General features: G+C 42.6%; 2 protein-coding genes across 6 annotated transcripts in view; both read left to right on the plus strand.

The window, feature by feature from the left end:
• The window catches only part of ABCC5 (ATP binding cassette subfamily C member 5), an 81,833-nt gene that overhangs the window by 17,609 nt on the left and 42,633 nt on the right, over nt 1–21,591 (plus strand). For 4 of the 5 annotated variants that reach the window (XM_055568923.1, XM_055568922.1, XM_055568924.1 and 1 more), the window contains exons 3-11: nt 2,209–2,366; nt 4,739–4,894; nt 5,527–5,674; nt 10,496–10,729; nt 10,880–11,053; nt 12,112–12,259; nt 14,440–14,588; nt 14,990–15,097; nt 19,398–19,754. In XM_055568923.1, the coding sequence (XP_055424898.1) occupies nt 2,209–2,366; nt 4,739–4,894; nt 5,527–5,674; nt 10,496–10,729; nt 10,880–11,053; nt 12,112–12,259; nt 14,440–14,588; nt 14,990–15,097; nt 19,398–19,754 (1,632 nt within the window). Of the gene's footprint in view, nt 1–2,208; nt 2,367–4,738; nt 4,895–5,526; nt 5,675–8,092; nt 9,735–10,495; nt 10,730–10,879; nt 11,054–12,111; nt 12,260–14,439; nt 14,589–14,989; nt 15,098–19,397; nt 19,755–21,591 lie in introns of those variants that run through there. The other variant, XM_055568926.1, reaches the window with a different exon arrangement.
• The window catches only part of PARL (presenilin associated rhomboid like), a 138,088-nt gene continuing 134,325 nt past the window's right edge, over nt 17,829–21,591 (plus strand). The window contains exon 1 of the mRNA XM_055568928.1: nt 17,829–17,832. The gene's annotated coding sequence lies outside the window, so the exon portion shown is untranslated. The remainder of the gene's footprint in view (nt 17,833–21,591) is intronic.

Raw genomic sequence — 21,591 nt, forward strand, 5'->3', positions numbered from 1 at the left:
AAAACATAAGCTTTGATACTTCTTTCTTTCTTTATTTATTGGTCATGCCATGTGGCATGCGGGATCTCAGTTCCCCCACCAGGGATCAAACCTGTGCCCCCTGCAGTGGAAGCTTGGAGTCCTAACCACTGGACAGCCAGGAAATTCCCCTCAGGTTTTCCTTTTCTGATGCCATACTGTCCAAAGATGTTTATAAAACTCTCCTAACTCTTGAACTTGGTTCTCCTAGAAAGACAAAAGATCTAGAACAGCTAAACCAGTTTTGTAAAGGAAGAATAATAAAGTTGGAGATAGCACACTGTGCTATTGTGAGACTTACTAAATAGCTGCCTCTTAATATTTGAGTTGCTTCTCTTCTGTGTGTAAAAGAGGTAGTGTGTGAAAATAGAGACTTCACTTTGTATAAGGCCCAGTGTGTTAGGTTCTACACCACTTAACTTTTTTTTGATCCGAGAGTCTATTCTTTCTTGCTAGTTTACAATAATTGCTAGAAATATTTGTGAGAATGTCAGAAAAGAATAAGGTTCTTGTAACCCTTTCATGAGGAAAAGAATGGTTCTGCTTCTGTAACAGTAACTGTGGAAGTCACTTTGGGTTGACAAACAACAAGGTTCTATGGTATAGGACAGGGAACTATATTCGGTATCCTGTGATAAACCATAATGGAAAAGAATATGAGGAAGAATGTGTGTGTGTGACCCTGTCCCACTCTGTATGGGGATCTGTGTGACTCTATGATCCGTGGCGGATCTATATATCCGTGTATATATGTATAAACATATACAATAAAATATTACTCAGCCATTGAAAAGAATGAAATAGTGCCATTTGCAGCAACATGGATGGACCTAGAGATTATCATACTGAGTGAATTAAGTCATAGTGAGAAGGAGAAGTATCATATGACATCCCTTATATGTGGAATCTACAATGAAATGATACAAATGAACTTATGAAACAGAAACAGACTCACAGACCTCCAGAACGAGCTTATGGTTGCTGGAGGGGGAAGAGGGAGTTAGGGAGTTTGAGATAGACATGTACACACGGCTAAAATGAGTAGCAAACAGGGACCTACTGTATAGCACATAGAACTCTGCTCAATGGTTAATGTGGCAGCCTGGATGGGAGGGGGATTTGGGGGAGAATGGATACATGTGTATGTATGGCTGTGTCCCTTCTCTACTCACCTGAAACTATCACAACATTGTTTGTTAATCAGCTATATACCCCAATACAAAAGTTTTTTAAAAAGAATGTGTATGCATAACTGAATCATTTTGCTCTGCTGTAAAAATTAATGCACTACTATGAATTAACTACACTTCAATAAAATTTTAAAAAAAGTAATTTTGGGTTACTTTTAGAATAAATAGTCATAGATGTGTCCAGGTTTTTGGCCCACCCTCTTCTGCCATAGTCAGAGTTTGAATTACATGCATTTTTATTAATATGATTAATTGGTATTTATAAACTTTGTATTTCTACCCATGAGACCCTCTGCTTGTGGAAGTCTGGATAAGAGCTCTTTAGCTGGGCAGCCAGGGTGAGAGCCCCAGTTCTGCACTCCTTGTTGCTAACAAGAGAGAGAGAGGGGAAGCATGTGTGCATTCTGGCTTTTTCTGCCTGACAGAGCTATTTAATGGGGAGGGGTGTTGATTGTTAACTTTTTGTCATAGAAAATAGGCAATAGAATTTGCAGTTAATAGTGAAGTAATTGACTCTCAGTCTGTATTGGGAAATGAAAGATAAAACATTTTGGTGATAAAAATATAAATTTTAAAACATACAACACAATGAGTGAATCCTAATATAAACTGTGGATTTCAGTTAGTGATAACATATCGGTCTTGGGCCATCACTTGTGGCAAATGTAGTGCACTCACGCAAGATGTTAATTATGGAGGAGAAGAGGGTAGGTGAGGAGGTCTATGGGAACTCAGTACTTTCTGCTCAGTTTTTCTGAAAGTGCTCAAATAATAATAATAAATGAAGTCTATTAGTGTAGAAGTTTTAAGTATCCGGTTGAATGTTCCTTAGTGAATTCGTATCACACAAGTGAGTGTTTAACCTCCTGACCCTTGGGATTTCCTGGGTGAGATGAATCAGGTTTACAGTTTGAGCTGTTGTGTCAGTAGATTTGGCCCTCTCTGATTCTCTCATGTTCATTAACTGTGCTTTGCCTTTTCTCCCTCTCTGTTGAAACAGTTGGATTGCCAGGATGCCTTGGAAACAGCAGCCCGAGCAGAAGGCCTTTCCCTGGACCCCTCCATGCATTCTCAGCTCAGAATCCTGGATGAGGAACATCCCAAGGGAAAGTACCATCATAGCTTAAGTGTTCTGAAGCCCATCCGGACCACTTCCAAGTAAGAGGTTCTGCTAGTTAATGGCTTGTCTGTGAAGCACCAGAAAAATTGGGGCTAAGATTATTTGGGGAAACTTGAGTTTAGTCATCAGTATCAGTTCAGTTGCTCAGTCATGTCCAACCCTTTGCGACCCCATGGACTGCAGCATGCCAGGCTTCCCTGTCTATCACCAACTCCCGGAGCTTACTTAAACTCATGTCCATCGAGTCAGTGATGACATCTAACCATCTCATCATCTGTTGCCCCTTCTCCTTCTGCCTTCAATCTTTCCCAGCATCAGGATCTTTTCCAATGAGTCAGTTCTTCACATCAGGTGGCCAAAGTATTGGAGCTTCAGCTTCAGCATCAGTCCTTCTAATGAATATTGAGGATTGATTTCCTTTAGGACTGAATGGTTTGATCTCCTTGCAGTCCAAGGGACTCTCAAGAGTCTTCTCCAACACCATAGTTCAAAAGCATCAATTCTTTGGTGCTCAGCTCTCGTATCCATACATGACTACTGAAAAAACCATAGCTTTGACTAGATGGACCTTTGTTGGCAAAGTAATGTCTCTGCTTTTTAATATGCTGTCTAGGTTGGTCAGGGAACTCCACTCAACATTCTGTAATGACCTACGTGGGAAAATTAGCTTTAAAAGAATATATGTATAACTGATTCACTTTGCTGTATACCTGAAACTAACACAACATTGCAAATCAACTATACTCCAATAAAATTAAAAAAAAAAATACCAATTCATCATATGAAGTATTTGTGCATTCCCTCTTTTTCTTTTCCTTGACAAGTCATTACAGAGAATTACATGTTTAATTAGCGTTTTCATAAAATCAGGGTTTTTGCAGCTCATGATTTTTTATTGCTTATATGTTTTCTAATTCATTAAGTTTTACTTTTATTTTCCTCCTTCTTTCAGTTCATTCTTCTTTTCCTTGTAGCTTCTTTATATATTAGACTCTCTTTTTCTTGAGTTCAAGCATTAGAGTATATTAATTTTGACACAAATAGTGATTTAGCAGCGTGTTTAGATATATGCTCTTTTCATTATAATTTAGGGCTTTTTTTTCAAATTTCCAGTGTGATTTTTTTGTGTTTCATGAGATATTTTTAAAAAATATTTTAAATTTCTAAGTGTTTGGGGGAATTTTTAGCAGTCTCTTAGTGATTATTTTCAAACTTATTTGTACTGTGGTCTAATGTTACTAATTGAGTTTCTCAGTAATTTGTTTTCTGCTTGCTCTATCAATTACTAGAAAGAGTATTTAAAGTTTATTACCCCATTAGTTATCTATTTTTATATAGTAAAATTGGAGTGTATCTATCACTCCCTATCTCCCAATCTATCCCTCTCCCCCCACTTCAGTTCAGTTCAGTTCAGTCACTCAGATATGCAGATGACACCACCCTTATGGCAGAAAGTGAAGAGGAACTAAAAAGCCTCTTGATGAAAGTGAAAGTGGAGAGTGAAAAAGTTGGCTTAAAGCTTAACATTCAGAAAACGAAAATCATGGCATCCGGTCCCATCACCTCATGGGAAAAGATGGGGAAACAGTGTCAGACTTTATTTTTTTGGGCTCCAAAATCACTGCAGATGGTGACTGCAGCCATGAAATTAAAAGACGCTTACTCCTTGGAAGGAAAGTTATGACCAACCTAGATAGCATATTCAAAAGCAGAGACATTACTTTGCCAACAAAGGTTCGTCTAGTCAAGGCTATGGTTTTTCCTGTGGTCATGTATGGATGTGAGAGCTGGACTGTGAAGAAGGCTGAGCGCCGAAGAACAGATGCTTTTAAACTGTGGTGTTGGAGAAGACCCTTGAGAGTCCCCTGGACTGCAAGGAGATCCAACCAGTCCACTGTGAAGGAGATCAGCCCTGGGATTTCTTTGGAAGGAATGATGCTGAAGCTGAAACTCCAGTACTTTGGCCACCTCATGTGAAGAATTGACTCATTGGAAAAGACTCTGATGCTGGGAGGGATTAGGGGCAGGAGGAGAAGGGGATGGCAGAGGATGAGATGGCTGGATGGCATCACTGACTTGATGGACGTGAGTCTGAGTGAACTCCGGCAGCTAGTCGATGGACAGGGAGGCCTGGCGTGCTGCGATTCATGGGGTCGCAAAGAGTCGGACACGACTGAGCGACTGAACTGAACTGAACTAGGTTGGTCATAGCTTTTCTTCCAAGGAGCAAGCATCTTTTAATTTCATGGCTGCAGTCACCAACTGCAGTGATTTTGGAGCCCCAAAAATAAAGTCTCTCACTGTTTCCATTGTTAAGAGTGCTGTATACTAACTAAACAGCATATTTTAAGTGTTGGCTGGCCTCTCCATGTGTGTTGACAATTTTGTGCTTTGGGTTTTCTCTCCTCAGACACCAGCACCCAGTGGACAATGCTGGGCTCTTCTCCTGTATGACTTTTTCTTGGCTTTCTCCTCTGGCTCGCAAAGCCCACAAGAAGGGGGAGCTCTTAATGGAGGATGTGTGGTCTTTGTCCAAGTATGAGTCTTCCGAGGTGAACTGCAGAAGGTAGGCGTCTCTGGTCCACCCTCGTTTCCCACAGACTGGATATGTAGGGCCTGAGCGAGGAGTGTGGGTCTGGCAGTGCCACGTTCAGAACTCTGAGTCCTTTTAGGATTTGAGCCGTGCTATAGAGGGAGGGTAGCTTGGGGGTGACTTTCTCTTTGCTCTTCTGCTTTATCTCCTATTTTACCTTGAATCCTGTTTTAACTACGGGCTTTCTCTCTCTCTCTCAGCCCCGCTTCTCTTCCTGAGTCTGCAGGGAGATTATGTTGCTGCCTTGTGACAGAGTACATTTTTGTGGTAGCCGATTGTCATGATTAAAATCTAGTTCACAACTTTACACTTTAGCAAAGGATCCTTCAGCAAGGGTTGGGGACCCTTGAGAAAGACAGATTCTATTCAGGGATAATTTTTGTGGGTAGAAGGAAAGACTTTGGTTCTCATCATTTTCTGAATCCTGAGAGGCTGCCTATACAGGGTAAATATGTGGTTACCAGGAAGGGTCTTTTTTCCCCAGAAGGTGAAAACTCTGTACATAACTTTAAAGGAGAGACTGGTGCGAGTGGTGGCAGCAGGGAGGCTGGGGTGTGCATATTCCCTGGAAAGATGTGTAACGGAGGATATGTGCCCTTGTTAAGACTAGAGAGACTGTGGCAAGAAGAGCTGAATGAAGTTGGGCCCGACGCTGCTTCCCTCCGGAGGGTTGTGTGGACCTTCTGCCGCACCAGGCTCATCCTCTCCATCGTGTGCCTGATGATCACGCAGCTGGCGGGCTTCAGTGGACCAGTAAGTCCTAACCATCCTTTCTGACAGTCTCCAGGGGCCCAGCCATGGCCAGCTCTAACATTCTTATTCTGTTTCAGGGGTTGTGCTCACCTTTGGGCTAGTTAGCAACCTTAGAGATGCCTCCAGGTCTGTTGCCAGGGAACAACTGATATTGGGTGAATAGTGGTTTGTGAAAACTGGAAGGATGAGGGGGCCGTGTTACCAGAGAAGAAGCGGAACTGGCTTGCTTCCCTGGGGTGGGGGTGAAGCTGAGTGATTCCGTTTCTGTACAGGACCATGCTGCTGTGGTGTGTGTTGACATGAAACAACAGTCCTGGCTCGGGAGGTGTGTCTTTCTGTGCTGTGAGTGGCGTTGTATGGCATAGGCTGTTGAGTTGGTGCTGGTGACACAGCGAAGGTCTGGAGGCAGAGTTGTCACATGTTTGCCAGTTCTGTGGCAAAGGAGCCCTCAAGAAGCTGGAGGACTGTTGAGATTTTTAGAGTCTAACCTGAAGTCCATTTTCAGTTTTGGTTTATAGTGTAAGCTGTGTGGCAGGTGTCGGGGTGGCAGCCCTGGTTTTCCTAGTGTTGCTGAAGCAGAGTAGGGGAGAAGAGTGACCACCACACTGTTCTCTGGACACCTGTTGCTTACACCCACTGTGCTGCCCTTACACTTGAGACTTTGATTAAATCTATTTTCTACATATTTGCCTTGAGGCATCGGAGCAGTAGTACTCCTTATTCTGTGCATTTTCCATGTGTGGGTAAGCTGGAGGTTCATGGTTTTGGTAAGTATGGGCCTAAGATGCATGGTAATTAGGTAAAACTAATTTGCAGTTTTTCTGTTATGTTCTTTTTTTGTTGTTGTTTGTTCATTTGTTTTTTGTTTTTAATGTTTGATGTCTTTAAAAGTTTTGATCTCTTTTCTGAAGCAGAGAACACTCCTTTTCTGGTATTGGGTTTCTTATTAATTGACCGACTAACACACTTTGGTATAAGTTTTTAAGTAAGAGGGACCATGTACCTGAATATTATGTCACTGACCAAAATGGCAAACGTTTTCATAGGACCAGCTTCCCCCAAGAAGAGCTTCTGTCATTGTTTCACTACAGGGCTGGTGGCTGCTCTGATCTTTCGAAGAATTCTTTCAGCTGGGTAGCACGGTATACAGGCTTCCTTGATTCTGTTTGGTCAATGCTAGAATTTCATTGGCTCTCCCACCTCCCCCCCAAAATTCCATATTGTTGGGATTTTAATTTTTCACTTGGGAAGAACAGTTACTTATGCTTGTTCAGCTTGGGGGCCTTACAGTCACTCCCTTGAGCACCTGCATATTCTTTCAGCTCTCTTTTAAGGCACCGTGCACTGGACTACTAATCTCTAGTAAAGTGTCCTCAACGCCAGGGAAAGCAGAGAGCCTTCCTTCAATAGGAAAACAGCAGCACACTTTTCGTTTTCTTCACTCTCTTTACGAAGAACACCTTAAGGCCTGTGTTATTTCAGGAGACTTTTTCCCTGGAACGATCAAGAAAGCAGTGGTTCCATCCAGTCTCTCATTGACAAAAAAAGATTTCAGATTGTAAGCAATGGAAATTTCTGTTTTTCAGAGCTCCGGTTCTAACAAATTTCTTTTTAATTGAAAACTGAAGAATTGGGTTTGAGATTACTATTAGCAGTGAGCATACCTTCCATCTGTGGATTTAAATCCTCTGGAAGAATATCCATTTTCGATTTTTGCACATTTTCTAATATGTCAGGGCTTTCAAACTGTCTTCATCTGTTCTTACAGAAATCTTCGTAAGAACTGAGTCCCCAGATACCATATATATATATATATATATATATATTTTTTTTTTTTTTTTTTTTTTTAATCTCCCCTCCGGCCTCACTGAACCTTGGTAGCCATATGCAGAGCTAATGAAACACAATCAAGTGAATGTGTATTGTTTCATTTTTTTAACTGCCGGCTGGCCAGGGCTGGACATTAATGATCAAGTTGGGTTTCAGTCACACCAGTGGACCAGCACTCTGCACATGGTGTCTAAGGGTCACCATAGTGTTAATGGAGAACCAAAATCTATAAGGATATGATCCTGACCTCTGATGAGTGGCCAAATTGCTAAACTTGCAGAGATGATTTGTGGCCTTCTTGGATTAAAACAGTTTTAGAAGACCAGGCCTGACTTATGATTTGTGTGTAAAGAATTAGCATCCGCCCTGTAGATTTGCAAGAGACGGCTTCCTCCTGCAGTGCAATCTCTTGGTGAATGCTAACTCTGCTCACGGGCCTTTGCGGGAAAGGACAGTGAAAAGCCTCTAGAGAGGTAAGTTTCCCGCCCTTCCAACCTCTCTCCAGCTGCAGCTTGCTTGGTGCTGTCAGGATCTGGATTTGGGGGGAGTGTCTCTGTAGTGGAACCAGTGACAGAAGCTGTTCTTTAGAATTTTCAGGATGGCTGTATTCTGCGGTCAGAATGAGAGAGTCAAGCTGGGCAGAATCTCTCGCCAAGAGTTCAGGTAAGGTAATGTTTATTCACTGGGAATGGACAGCCAGACAGCTATGCTGACAATCTCGAGTTTTCTCCCAGTTTGTTTAAATTTAAATGATAAATCTGTAACCTTTTAAGATGAAATTTTGGTTGGTTTTTTCATGAGAACCTTTTTGTTTCCTTTGTTCCATACAAATGGTTTGAAATGTAATTGTTTTTTAAAAACGCTGTGTGTGTTGAAAAGTCTTTAATCTGCTGTTTCCTCTTTTCCCTCCCCTTTGAAAGTTTTATATAGTGTAAGCATTCATTTTGTCTTTTACCTTCCCCCTTCTCCTCCCCTCTGGGAGGTCCTAATGCTATTGCCTGGTGCTGAAAGTGGCACAATAAAGGTATGGGAAGGAAGGAACCCCAAACTACAACCTGCTGTCCTTTCACGCCTTCCTTTGGAGACGGCTCCGTCAGTGCCAAGGTGTGTGAGAAAATGCTTTACCGCACCGCCATCTTACTGAGTCGCTTCACGTGAGGAAAATGGGGTTCTGACCCTGCCACTCAGTGACTCAGTTCCACATTTCGGATTGCGTACTGGAAAAGAAGCCAACCTTCTTGCTAGTAATCCAGCAACCCAGCTGTGTGCAGTGGTGACCCAAGCAGTGGATATAAAACCTAAAAATCCAAGGGAGGGGAGCGATGGGATACACAGTTCTTGGCATCTGAAATCTCCTATTTACTTGATCAGGCTGTTTACTGAGACTTGACGGAAATCTGATTGGTGGGGATCTCTTAGGATCTAGTCAACATCTGGTATTAATTTCCTCTTAGAAAAAAAAAAACAAGAAATAACGACTCACCCAGAGAGAGTCTGGAATTCAGCATTAGCTGCTTCAGGACAATTGCCTCTGGCCTCCATTTTGGTCTGTCAGTCAAGCTGGTTTCCAGCTTCAGTACCCTTTGCTATAAAGATTGGGGTAGATGGTGGATGGGTTTCTCCTTAATTTTGTTTTCTCCCTTTAGGGAGGGGGATTGGTTTGGCTTTCTTTTTGATGTGGTTTGTTTTGTTTCATTTTTGGCAAGATCGACTTTAGCTGTAAGGACTCGAAAAGACTGAAGGATGCCACCCGTTTTTCCTTGAGGCCTAGATTTTTGTATTCCGTCCTGAGCAGAGGTCACTCCTCACGGCCTAGTGACCGAATAGCACCAGTGATTTTAAGCAAGAGTCACCCCTTTGGGGAGTTTTCAGTTTTGTTTTGTTTTTTAACTCTCTTTCCTTAGCAGCGAGGTCTTTATTCCTGGAGAATCTCCTCTATTGCAGACTCACTGCAACTTCAGGAGCCCTAACCGATTAAGTGCTGTCAGCTTGATGCGCTCCTCCGGACTTTGGAAACAGATCTCGGTTCAATGCTGTATTTCCACTGTGTGTAGTTAAAAAACAACAGTCGCGGCCAGCCGACCTGTTGGCTGGCTAGCCCTGTATAACTCAACTCTGTATGTTCCCATGTATGTTACCGCAATGCTCCTCCTGTTGTACAGTGTCTGTGAGATGCTCTTTGAAGATGGTACTTTTTTTTTCATTTTCAATAAAAGTACATGACCTCCCACTTCCTGGTATTTAATCCTGTTGCTGAATGTGCCTTGTGTGAGTGTGTGCTCCGGCGTTGCAGGACCTCAGAGCTGGAGGTGGCACTCGGTGGTTCTGGGGGCTGCTGCCTTCCCTCCCTGCAGGTGGTGTTAGACATGTGCTACCTGAGGTAACATGTTTTTGTTTTTGGGAGGGAGTGGGGCATGGGGGAGGGCCCGTGGGAGGGGCTCTGGATTGTGGATAGTCTGCTTTGTTTGCTCTCTTCTGTACTATTAAACTGCTGATGTTTATTTTCAGGAATGTTTTGCAAATGCACTTCTCACTCTTCCCCAGTCCAACTGTAGGTACACTGTTCCTTTTTATCAAATAAGCACGTTTGAAACGATCCAAAAAAGAGAAAGGTCTTAACTTCATGTAAAGAAATGTATCATTGTGTGGAGATACTGGAATAAGGTCAAATATATACTTTTTAATGATCAGTGTGTTGAGAATGAATTTCAGCTCATGGACAGGTTTATGTTACATTAGAAAGAGTATCAGTTTCAATGGTATCCAAAGGAAGAAAAGTTTCAAATTAGACCTGCCTCCTGCAAAATGCCCTGCATAAATTGCTGAGGGTGGGCCATCAGCAGTAATTGGTCCTCCAAGAAGGTCTTTCTCTGCTTAGGCACTTGTCACTGTACAGTGGAGATGCCTTCTCTTTCTAACTTAACATAAAACTGTGGTGTAGTGTGTGGGTGCGGTGGAGATGCTGACAGCGGTGTGTGTTTCTCCCTGTAGGCCTTCGTGGTGAAACACCTCCTGGAGTACACCCAGGACACAGAGTCTAACCTCCAGTACAGCTTGCTGCTAGTCCTGGGCCTCCTCCTGACAGAAATTGTGCGTTCTTGGTCACTCGCACTGACATGGGCGTTGAATTACCGAACTGGGGTACGCTTGCGGGGAGCCATCCTAACCATGGCGTTTAAGAAGATCCTTAAGCTGAAGAACATTAAGGAGAAGTCTGTGGGTGAGGTGAGTGAGGGGTGATGGCTTCAGAGCAGAGAGAGAGCTCCCAGCCTGGGCTTTTTCCTTCCCTTGAGTCCCTGCTCTGACCTTTACTTCCCTGCTGAGCCAGCATCTGTGTCCTTGCAGTGTCCACTCACCGCTGTTTGTGTCTCGTAGCTCATCAACCTGTGCTCAAACGACGGGCAGAGGATGTTTGAGGCAGCTGCTGTTGGCAGCTTGCTGGCTGGAGGACCTGTTATTGCCATATTGGGCATGGTTTATAATGTAATTATTCTGGGACCAACAGGCTTCCTGGGATCAGCTGTTTTTATCCTCTTTTATCCTGCAATGGTGAGTAAGCCTTTTTACTGTATTTTGGCAGCTTCTCCGCAGAAGAATTACTTCTGTTGGGCTTTATATAGTTGACACCACTGAGGTATCACATCTTTGATTGGAAAGTTCTTTAAGCAGGTACCTGGTTTGGAAATGTCTGGAAAGAGCTAAACAGTGTACAGTCCACACGGGCAAAATTTTGACTTCAGAGGAAGTCAGATGTCATTAGAATAAAGGCAGTAGCTCCTACGTGAGATTTAAAAAGAGAGTGTCAGTGAGGAGGTCACCAGGTGAACTCTGCCCCCAGGTAATACAGGAACGGTTGAGTCACTCCATTTCAAGCAGATGCTAACTAATATAGCTCTCCTGCTTCCCTTTGGTAGCCTCGATATCCGTGATTGCTCTGAGGGCAAATACTTGCCTTACTGCTACTGCTAAGTCACTTCAGTCGTGTCCGACTCTGTGCGACCCCATAGACGGCAGCCCACCAGGCTCCCCCGTCCCTGGGATTCTCCAGGCAAGAACACTGGAGTGGGTTGCCATTGCCTTCTCCAGTGCATGAAAGTGAAAAGTGAAAGTGAAGTCGCTCAGTTGTGTCCGACCCTCAGCGACCCCATGGACTGCGCAGCCTTCCAGGCTCCTCCGTCCATGGGATTTTCCAGGCAAGAGTATTGGAGTGGGGTGCCATTGCCTTCTCCGATACTTGCCTTAACTTTCTTCCAAAGGAATGAGTCAAGTACTATTATCATTTAAGAGACCACTTTTATTAAAACACAGTACAGGGGCTCCCCTGGTGATCCAGTGGCTAAGACTCTGTGCTCCCAGTGCTGGGGGCCCAGGTTTGATTCCTGGTTAGGGAACTTGATCCCATATGCCACAACTAAGGATTCCACATGCCACAGATAAGACTCAGTGCAGCCAAATAAGTAAATAAATAATTTTTTTTAAAAAAGGCAGTACAACTACAGGATGCTCACTTTTATAATAATCTTAAGTGGATTTACTTCCCAGAAAGAGTAGACAGTTCTTAATTCTGAATAAGCTCTGATTTGGCATGACACTGCTTTTCCTTTCAGATGTTTGTATCACGGATCACTGCATATTTCAGGAGAAAATGTGTGACTATCACAGATGACCGTGTCCAGAAGATGAATGAAGTCCTCACCTATATTAAATTTATTAAAATGTATGCCTGGGTCAAAGCATTCTCTCAGAGTGTACAAAGTGAGTTTAAAACCTTGGTATATGTATATTGGCTTCTTTGCTTTCTGAGCACATTAGCTACTGTGAATCCTAATGTCGTAGGATCAGAATATCATATGTTCTTGTAATATCCTATAGCATTATGTTGATAGGGATCTTAGAGACTGTCACTCATGACCTCACCTCGTAAATGAGGAAACTGAGACCTGACTTTTCCCAAGATAACTCAGCTGGTTATGAGTAATTGATTCAGTTTCGAAGCCCCCTATCTATACTGTCACCCTGCCTGTGATTTTCTGGTCTGGACATGAGGCCGTCACAGAAAACAATAACAAGTGGCTGCTGAGAGCTCCACTTCTACCCCCCACCCCCCACGCCATGGGTATGTGTGCAATACGAGTAGGCAGGTGTAAGAACCTGGGGGTGGTGCTGGGAGAGGAGCCGGGCCGGAGTTCAGGACAGCTGGACTCTGGGCCTCACTCTTCCGCTCACTCAGTAGTTACTAAGTTTGGTTTCTTTTCAAATAATTGATTTGTGTTGAGTCACAAGGTTTTCAGTGCCTGGCCCTACTCTGATCCATAAATTCAGTGCAGACATAAGCATGTTGTATGTAAATGCCACAAAGTTTGGAGGAATAATTAACACCTTAGCTGGGCATTCCTAAAGATCTTAACAAAAGTTGAAATCTTGGGCCTTAAAAAGTGACATTTAAGAAAAAATGTATTTAAAGGCACTTTAGAGTTCAAATGAGAAGACATACTTACAGTTAAACTTAATTTAAATATAATAGAAATGCCTGTTTATCAACCATAATCTCATAGTAAGCTAACCTGAATATGTTCCAGTTAAAAAGTTGGTGCAATTTTGAGTTGAACAGAAGAAATACAGTGTTCAGATTAAGGAAGCTGTTTTATTTTCACTGCTTGATTTGTTGAGTAAACCTTCAGGGACATTCCATTAACTTTAATTATGAGTGGTCATCAGAAGGAAGTGACCACTCAGAAGTTCCAGCAATGGATTGGGCCCCTTCTTTAACTAGTGAATTTGTTGCCAATAGAATGTAACAATTGGATGCTAACAGGATGTCTGCCAAGCCTGTTGTGGGCAGGGTCACCACTGATGGTCCCTTCTGGCTCTCAAATTCTGATTTTCTCAGTTTTCTAATCTTCTTTCTGAGATTCCACTCATCCTTCAGCTCCTGACTTTGGTATCTTTACCTGTGTGTATTAGCTTGAAAAGAGCATTCTTGCTCATTATAGACTTGGGTAAGTTATGTGATAAATGTTAAAGCAATGAAATGAAATTTTTAAAAGTATGGCTTGAGAGCTGGCTCTTAATATATTTCTCAGTGTTTGGGACAGTGGTAATGCCTTTAAGGTTAGTGTGTAGCCTCTCAAAAGAATTGCTTTGTGTTTGAAAATGTTTTGAAAATACTTCACTGATTTATTGTCATACTTCCTACTCTGTGGTCTTTTAAACTCCATGGTTACTCTGTTAATAAGGTTGTTAGTTTTGTAGATATTTAATAAAAGTCATTCTGCTTACAAAAATTGTATTTTATCTCATTCATCTTCTTTCAGTCATCCTTACTGCTTTTTTGTGTGAAAGCCTCTTTCCTAGCCCCAACATACAGTAGGCACCCTAGTAAATCTAGTTCCTTTTTAATTCTCCATTATTGTTGTATAGTCTTTCCTATAAGTACTTAAGCTAGAAATGAACAACAACCAGGTAAGCAAACGTAACTGCCAATAGCAGACATGATTAATGTATTCATTCCTTCTGAACATAAGAAATTTGCAAAAAGAATCAGGCAAGGCAGAAGGTGATTACTGTACTGAGAAGTAATGACTTTTCTTTTAGATTCATTCCTATGACTTGATCCATTTCAAACCTCAGGCTTGCATACCAGCTTTCATGATTAAATTATAATTGATGGTCATATTGACCTAGTTTTTGCATCATAGATGTTACAGGGTCGTTTTAAAACCCATGGTGGCCAAAGACCTACCAAATCGTGTTTGGTGACAGATAAGCAGTATCCTTGCCTGGAGAATCCCAGGGACGGGGGAGCCTGGTGGGCTGCCGTCTATGGGGTCGCACAGAGTCGGACATGACTGAAGTGACTTAGCAGCAGCAGCAAGCAGTATCCCATAGTTTCTTTCGACTTGCTTTTTAGAAACCGTCTTGCTTTTTTTCCTTAGAAATCCGAGAGGATGAACGTCGGATGTTGGAAAAAGCTGGGTACTTTCAGAGTATCACTGTCGGTGTGGCTCCTATTGTGATGGTGATCGCCAGCGTGGTGACCTTCTCTGTTCACATGACCCTTGGCTTTGATCTAACAGCAGCACAGGTCAGTGAGCTTGGAGACATTGTAGAAACACCACATGTAGAGATGCTCTGGTCCTCTTATTACAAGATTTGGATTTTTCACCCATGCAGTTAATCCAAGTGGAAGAATGGAGATTTAGCCCCAGTGCACAGATAATGTATGGCTTGTTTTTAGTCAACTCAGCTTTGGGTTTAATTCTGAAATACAGATCATCAATTGATTTAGATTCACTGAGAATTTTAATTGGAGGTCTCATAAAAATTCTATCTTTAAAAAAATATATTGGAAATACATCTGACTCATACCAACATTTGACAGTCAAGCTGTAGCCCTCCTTAAACCTGAGAGGAAATTGATGATGTTGTGTTACTTTAGTCACAGAGCCTCATTAGGCTCAATTTCTCCTCTTTTCCTATTTTCAGGCTTTCACAGTGGTAACTGTCTTCAATTCCATGACTTTTGCTTTGAAAGTTACACCATTTTCAGTAAAGTCCCTCTCAGAAGCATCTGTGGCTGTTGACAGATTTAAGGTAAGTGGCTCCCTTCACCCCTCCATGTCAGGAGCTATCCATGGCAAAACTAACTGCTGCCTTTATTCCAGTGGGCCACATGGGCTGGCTACACTTGACGTTTTTCACCTTTAGCCTTTGGCAAGTTGGTAAGAATGAAGTCAGTGAAAGACTCAGAGGGCCTTTCCATAGAAATATGACTTTTTACCTTTTATAGACAGCCTATGTAGTTCTCGGCTCCCAAAATTTCATTGTTCCCCTTCAGAGCTAGTCTCTTTTGTCTGGACTTAACATGGGTATTTGTTATAATTTACTGGGCCTTTAAGTGATTCAAACCTAGGCAATTAGAATGATCAGGAAACTGTCAGCTTTTTCTCACCTTAATCTACATCTACCTTTACCAAAATGCTGCTGGTCATAAACTCTTTTTGATTCTTTTTTCTGTCCTGTATGTTGGTCATTCATGGTACAGGAAATGCAGTGACATGAGAATAGTATAAACCTAGACCATACTGAGAAGTGAAATAAGGATTTTTTTTTTCGTTGCAAGGGATTAGTTGATCATGCTTTGACTATGTTCTTTGTGCTTTCAGAATAACACAAATACATGATACAAGAAGTAGATATATTTGGGAGGGTGGAGGGAGGTAGATATTTGGAAGTGGTTAATACTTAAAAAAACGAAAACAAAAAGAAACAGCACCTGTGTGGCTGGACTCCCAGCTGTTGGCAAAGTGGCTGTTGACAAAGCCACTGCTGAGAGTAGCTCCTGCTAATCCTTCTTGGCTGCTGAGAGCAATACAAAAGTAAGGTTCTCAGCCTTGTGTCAAGAAAGGTAGTCCTCAAGAATGTGCCCCCCAGGCCCAACCCTCCATCACCCCAACCTGGTTTCTAGAAGGCCAAATTCCAGAGCCGCATGAAAAGAAATGGTTTAATCGTAATCAGAGCTTTATTTTGCAGAACCCACAATGTCTAGCTTTGACGAAGGCAGATTTTTTTTTTAATTGAAAAAATCTTAATTGGATTTATTTAGTGATTCATGAATTGGGCAGCATGCAATCTAGTAAAGAGAAAGAGCTCTGAGGAGCTATACAGAATTAAAGGATTTACAGGCAGAAGGGACCGGGAACAAGGATGTTTTCCTAGGCAGAAAACTGCATTGGTTATTGCAAGGTTACTTTCCTCTAGGGGAAAATAGGGGTCTCTCTGGAGAAGGCAATGGCAACCCACTCCAGTACTCTTGCCTGGAAACTCCCATGGATGGAGGAACCTGGTAGGCTGCAGTCCATGGGGTCGCAAAGAGTCAGACACAACTGAGTGACTTCACTTTCACTTTTCACTTTCATGCATTGGAGAAGGAAATGGCAACCCACTCCAGCATTCTTGCCTGGAGAATCCCAAGGATGGAGAAGGCTACCGTCTACGAGGTCACACAGAGTCGGACACGACTGAAGCGACTTAGCAGCAGCAGCAGCAGGGGTCTCTCAGGCATGTTTCCTAGCTAGTGCTGATCAGGTGATTCCTGATTGACTGGTTTAATATTCCATTCCTGGGAGAGCTGAAACTGTAGTTAAGTCCTAGTTTGGGGCTTAACATCAGTGACTCTATTTGAGGCCTGTTGTTTTTAACAGCCCATAGGAAGCAGACCAGAATTGATCCTAAATGGATTAATTTCCTCCTAAAACAAAAACACAACATTTTTGATAGGATTCAAAACCAGGACCTAGAGTCTCATAGTGTAATATTCAAAATACCCAGGATACAATCCAAAATTTCTCCACGTACAAAGAACCAAGAAAGTCGAAAACACTGAGATGACCCAAATGTTGGAATTATCAGAAAAAGACCTTAGAAATGAAAAGATAGTCTCAGCAGAGAAATAGAAGAGCTAGAAACTAACCAAATAAAAATTTTTACACTAAGAAAATATATTAATCAAGATTTGAAAATATATTGAATGGCCTTAACTTAAAAATAGATCAGTTGAAATGATCTGTAATAATCAGAGTGTTCACCTCTAAGGCAGATGTTTTGACCATTAATTAGTCCCATTAATTAGACCATTAATTGCTTCTCAGTCTTCTTTAGTGAATGGCTTTGGTGACATTTTGGATGAAGGGATAGGAATTTATAGTGTAGATTTGTTCATTCCTATTGTTTCTCGAGAGCTCTCTTTTCACTTACTAGTGCGAACTTATGTTAGCAGATGGCTTTTCACACTATAGATCCTTCCTCTACCCAGGAAGTTTCAGAGTTAATAATAGAAGCAAAACCACCCACAGCTCTGCTATATACCCCATGAGAATGAGTCGCATTCTGGCTAGTTCCTTTTGTCAGTCTTCTCCTCCTCCCCCACCTCTAATTCTAGGAGGATGATAATTTATAGAAAGGCAGTGAGAAGCCACCTTATAACTTTTCTGTTAAGACAGTCACCACTGTAGTGTTGCCAGGTTTAGCCAATAAAAACACAAGACACCCCGTTAATAACTGCATGAGATGTACTTAGACTAAAAGATTAGTCATTGTTTATCCTGAATCAGAATTTAGCTAGGTGTCCTGTATTTTATCTGGCAACTCTATGAGTGGTCCCCTCTTCTGCTCAACAGATACACTCCAATTTGATTGTTTCACTGATTGAGAGTAGCGTTTGGATGGTCATCGTCCTCTGGTGAAGCTGAGGTTTATGGTTTATGTACCTCTAAGATTCTTGCCTGGCAGGTGCAAATCCATGTAGATATGAATTCAGGTACATGGGGCCCTTGTATGCCTCAGAGTGTCCGGGCAGAGTGACTGAGGCTGAAATCCTCCTGGGAGGAGTATGGGGCTGTGGGGAGCCTGTGGGAGGGGAAAATGTGGACAAGCTGTGCAAGTCAGAGGCACTAACATAGTTTTTATAGTACATAAGCCCTAGGAGATCCTTTTAGTAACTCTTCAGGTGAGAGAATTGATGGGAATTCTGTCAGCGTGTGGTCCAGTCTGAAGGTGGGCAGAATATTTGGCATGTTATTCTCAGCCCAGTCTTCTCAGGAAGGCTCTGAACAAATGAAGCCAATGGCTCTTTTCAGAAAACTAAACTTTAAACTACTCTTTTTTTAAAGGATGACCAAGAGCAAAGATTATCCAGATTTAGAAACATGACACTTCTGGGAAGATGGAGGATTAGGAGCGGGTAGGAGATGTGGCAGTTTAGGAGTGGAAAGACCAAGTTTAGGATTTAGGAGAAGGGGCTTGCTCTCAGGCAACAGGATTATGTGGTACACTTAATAGCAGCTGCAAACTTGAAAGGGCTTTTAAAATAGTTAGGGGTTCTTGGTAACGAAGTAACTAGGGAAAGAGTCCTGCCACTAAAAGTTATCTTTTTTCTAAAGACTTTCTAATGTTTAAAAAAACATTGTTTAATCATATTTGGAATCCAACTGGTATAGCATCCTGTAGAAAAGATCACTTAGTTAAGGGACGTGTCAGAAGTGGGTTCAAAGTCATGGGCACATGTTGGTTCTGGGCAGAGGTTTATTATGGTCATTGTTTCCAGTGTAATTTCCAAGACATTTAGCTTTTCAAGCATTCCTCTTTTCTTCCCCTGACATGCCTCAGTGGGGCTGGGGAATGGGTGGGAGGGAAAAGTCCTGCTTTCTTCTCAGCTGGGTGTCTGAGGGAGATACCCTTCTCTTTCATGCAAGCCCTTTGTTTGAATTCTCACAAGTTCCAAGGTAGGACTTGGAAGACATGAGAACTTGTTGGTGAGAAGATGTACTCTGCCGTCGATCAAACCTTAGGTACTCCTTTCTAACTGGAGAGAGCTAGGCCTGGTCATCAGATCAGTTCAGCCTATCCCTGTGCCATGTGCCATGTGGTACATGAGGAAAGTGCCCAGGCTTGGGGGCCCTGCAGGAGTGATCTGGATGGCAGAGTGACGAGAGTCAGAGCAGGAGAGCAATGTGCCCTTTGGTTTTCCTGCTTACATTTTACTGCCTACCACTCAGCAGCTCCTGAATGAGAACAGAGAGCTGCAGACCAGTCAGTTAAATACCCCTGGTCCTCTTGAGAGTGGTGGAAAAGGAAAGAGGAGTTTAGCATTTAACTGGTAACATAGAGTGTGGGCCGATTGAGGAGGCCCCTGTCCCTCCCAAGGTGTCCCCACATTCCCGTGACCTCTCCATGGGCCTGAGGCTGGGCTACACTAATGAGCTACCTTTTGCCCTTCAGCTTCCTTCCACTGTATAGCCTGATGTGTTTTGCTACGTGAGTGTACGCCCTAGGCTTGTCTCCCTGGTCTTGATCCAGTGTCTCATCTTTGCACCTCTCTCACAACTCCTATCAGAGTTTGTTTCTAATGGAAGAGGTTCACATGATAAAGAAAAAACCAGCCAGCCCTCACCTCACGATAGAGATGAAAAATGCCACCTTGGCATGGGACTCCTCCCACTCCAGTATCCAGAACTCACCCAAGCTGACCCCCAAAACGAAAAAAGACAAGAGGGCTGCCAGGGGCAAGAAAGAGAAGGTGAGGCAGCTGCAGCGCACTGAGCATCAGGCGGTGCTGGCAGAGCAGAAGGGTCACCTCCTCCTGGACAGTGACGAGCGGCCCAGCCCTGAGGAGGAAGAGGGCAAGCACATCCACCTGGGGAGCCTCCGCCTGCAGAGGACACTCTACAACATCGACTTAGAGATCGAAGAGGTAACTGTCTCCCAGCTGTCCTCTGGGGAGAGGGGGCTGCTACCGTCGTTTTGGCAAAGTGCTTCATGGCTGGGAGTGATTTTGCATTAAAGAGCCAACCTGGCCAGGTCCACTCTAGAAGGGATTCTTAGGAATTTAACACTAGAAATGAATAACAATAGAAATAAATAATAGAAATGCTCTCATGAGATACACATTTTGTAAACAAGGAAATGAAGCATTCAAGCGGGTTTTCCACAATCTTGCCCTGAGTAGATTTGATTGTTATATTATGTGTGAGCTGTAATAATGATTTCTTATTATAACTCTGTGTGAGCTGCTCATTAGTGCTGGGCTATGAACCTGGCACAGACCCTGGCATCTAATAGGTACTCCCAGTGGTGCTGTCATCAGCAATTTTATTGTAACTTTATTTTTTAATGAAAGTAAAGGCCATTATGGTATATGATGTTACAGCCCAGGACTAGAGTCTCTCAGAAGTCTCCCTATAGGGAGTGACTACCAGACACTCCAGCTTCAAGGCTTAACCTACCGAACATGACTGGGGCCCAGCAGCGTGCTGAGGGCTGCAGCATCCAGAAAATCCAAGGGGTATATGTATCTGCTCACTCCACAGCCATTTGTCTTTAAATTTTTTATTTTGTATTGGGGTACAGCCAATTAACAATGTTGTAAAGTTTCAGGTGAACAGCAAAGGGACTCAGCCATACATATACATATATCCATTCTCCCCCAAACTCCCCTCCTATCCAGGCTGCCATGTAACATTGAGCAGAGTTCCTTGTGCTATACAGTAGGTCCTTGTTGGTTATCCATTTTAAGTACAGCAGTGTGTACATGTCCATCCCAAACTCCCTAACTATCCTTTCCCCCCACCCTTCCCCCGTGGTGATCATAAATTCGTTCTCTAAGTCTCCACAGCCATTTTGAGTGCCATCTGTCTGTCAGGCACTGTTATAGAGCAGCAGAAAACAAAATCCCTGCCCTCCTGGATTTTGCCTTCTTCTGAGCAAAGGCAGATGGTAAACAGGTAAAGGGGCTACAAAGAAAAGGGGATGAAGGGCTTGATGGAAAGAGAGCAGGTGTCACTGCAGTTTAAATAGACTACTTTAGGGAAGGCCTCAAACTACGATTCTGCATTCCTCAGGGCACAGCCAAAAAAAAAAAAAAGTAATAACAGACATGATGCTTTTTTTTCTTTTTTTTTTTTACAAATTGAAGGCTTCTGGCAACCCTGCATCAAGCAAGCCTGTAGACGTTTTTTCCCAACAGCATTTGCTTACTTCATATTTCTGTTATGTTTTGGTAATCCTAGAGATATTTCAAACCCTCCATCAGAGAAGATTACAATTCATTAAAGACTCAGCTGATGGTTAGCATTTTTAGCAATATTTTTACATTAAAATAGATACAGTGTTTTTTCTTAGACACAATGTAATTGCACACTATATAGGCTAAAGTATAAAGTATTTACATTAAAATGGATACAGTGTTTTTTCTTAGACACAATGTAATTGCACACTATATAGGCTAAAGTATAAAGTAAACATAACTAATACAAACACTGGGAAACCAGAACGTTTGTGTGAATCACTTTATTGTGATATTTGCTTTACTGCAATAATCTGGAACCAGACCTGCAGTATGTGCAAGGTATGCCTGTATTTGAGCAAAGACTTGAAGGAATGAGCCATGAGAATACATGGGGAAGAAGAGCATTCAGGCAGAGGGAACAAAAGCACAAAAGCCCCGAGTATGTTAATTGTGCTTTTCACAGGAGCAGAGTGAGCATGAGAGAGAGGGGAGGGTGCTAAAAGCAGAGAGGATTGGAGGGCCA

This window comes from Bubalus kerabau, chromosome 2 (genome assembly GCF_029407905.1).
Source record: "Bubalus kerabau isolate K-KA32 ecotype Philippines breed swamp buffalo chromosome 2, PCC_UOA_SB_1v2, whole genome shotgun sequence".
NCBI classification, from domain to species: Eukaryota; Metazoa; Chordata; class Mammalia; order Artiodactyla; family Bovidae; genus Bubalus; species Bubalus kerabau.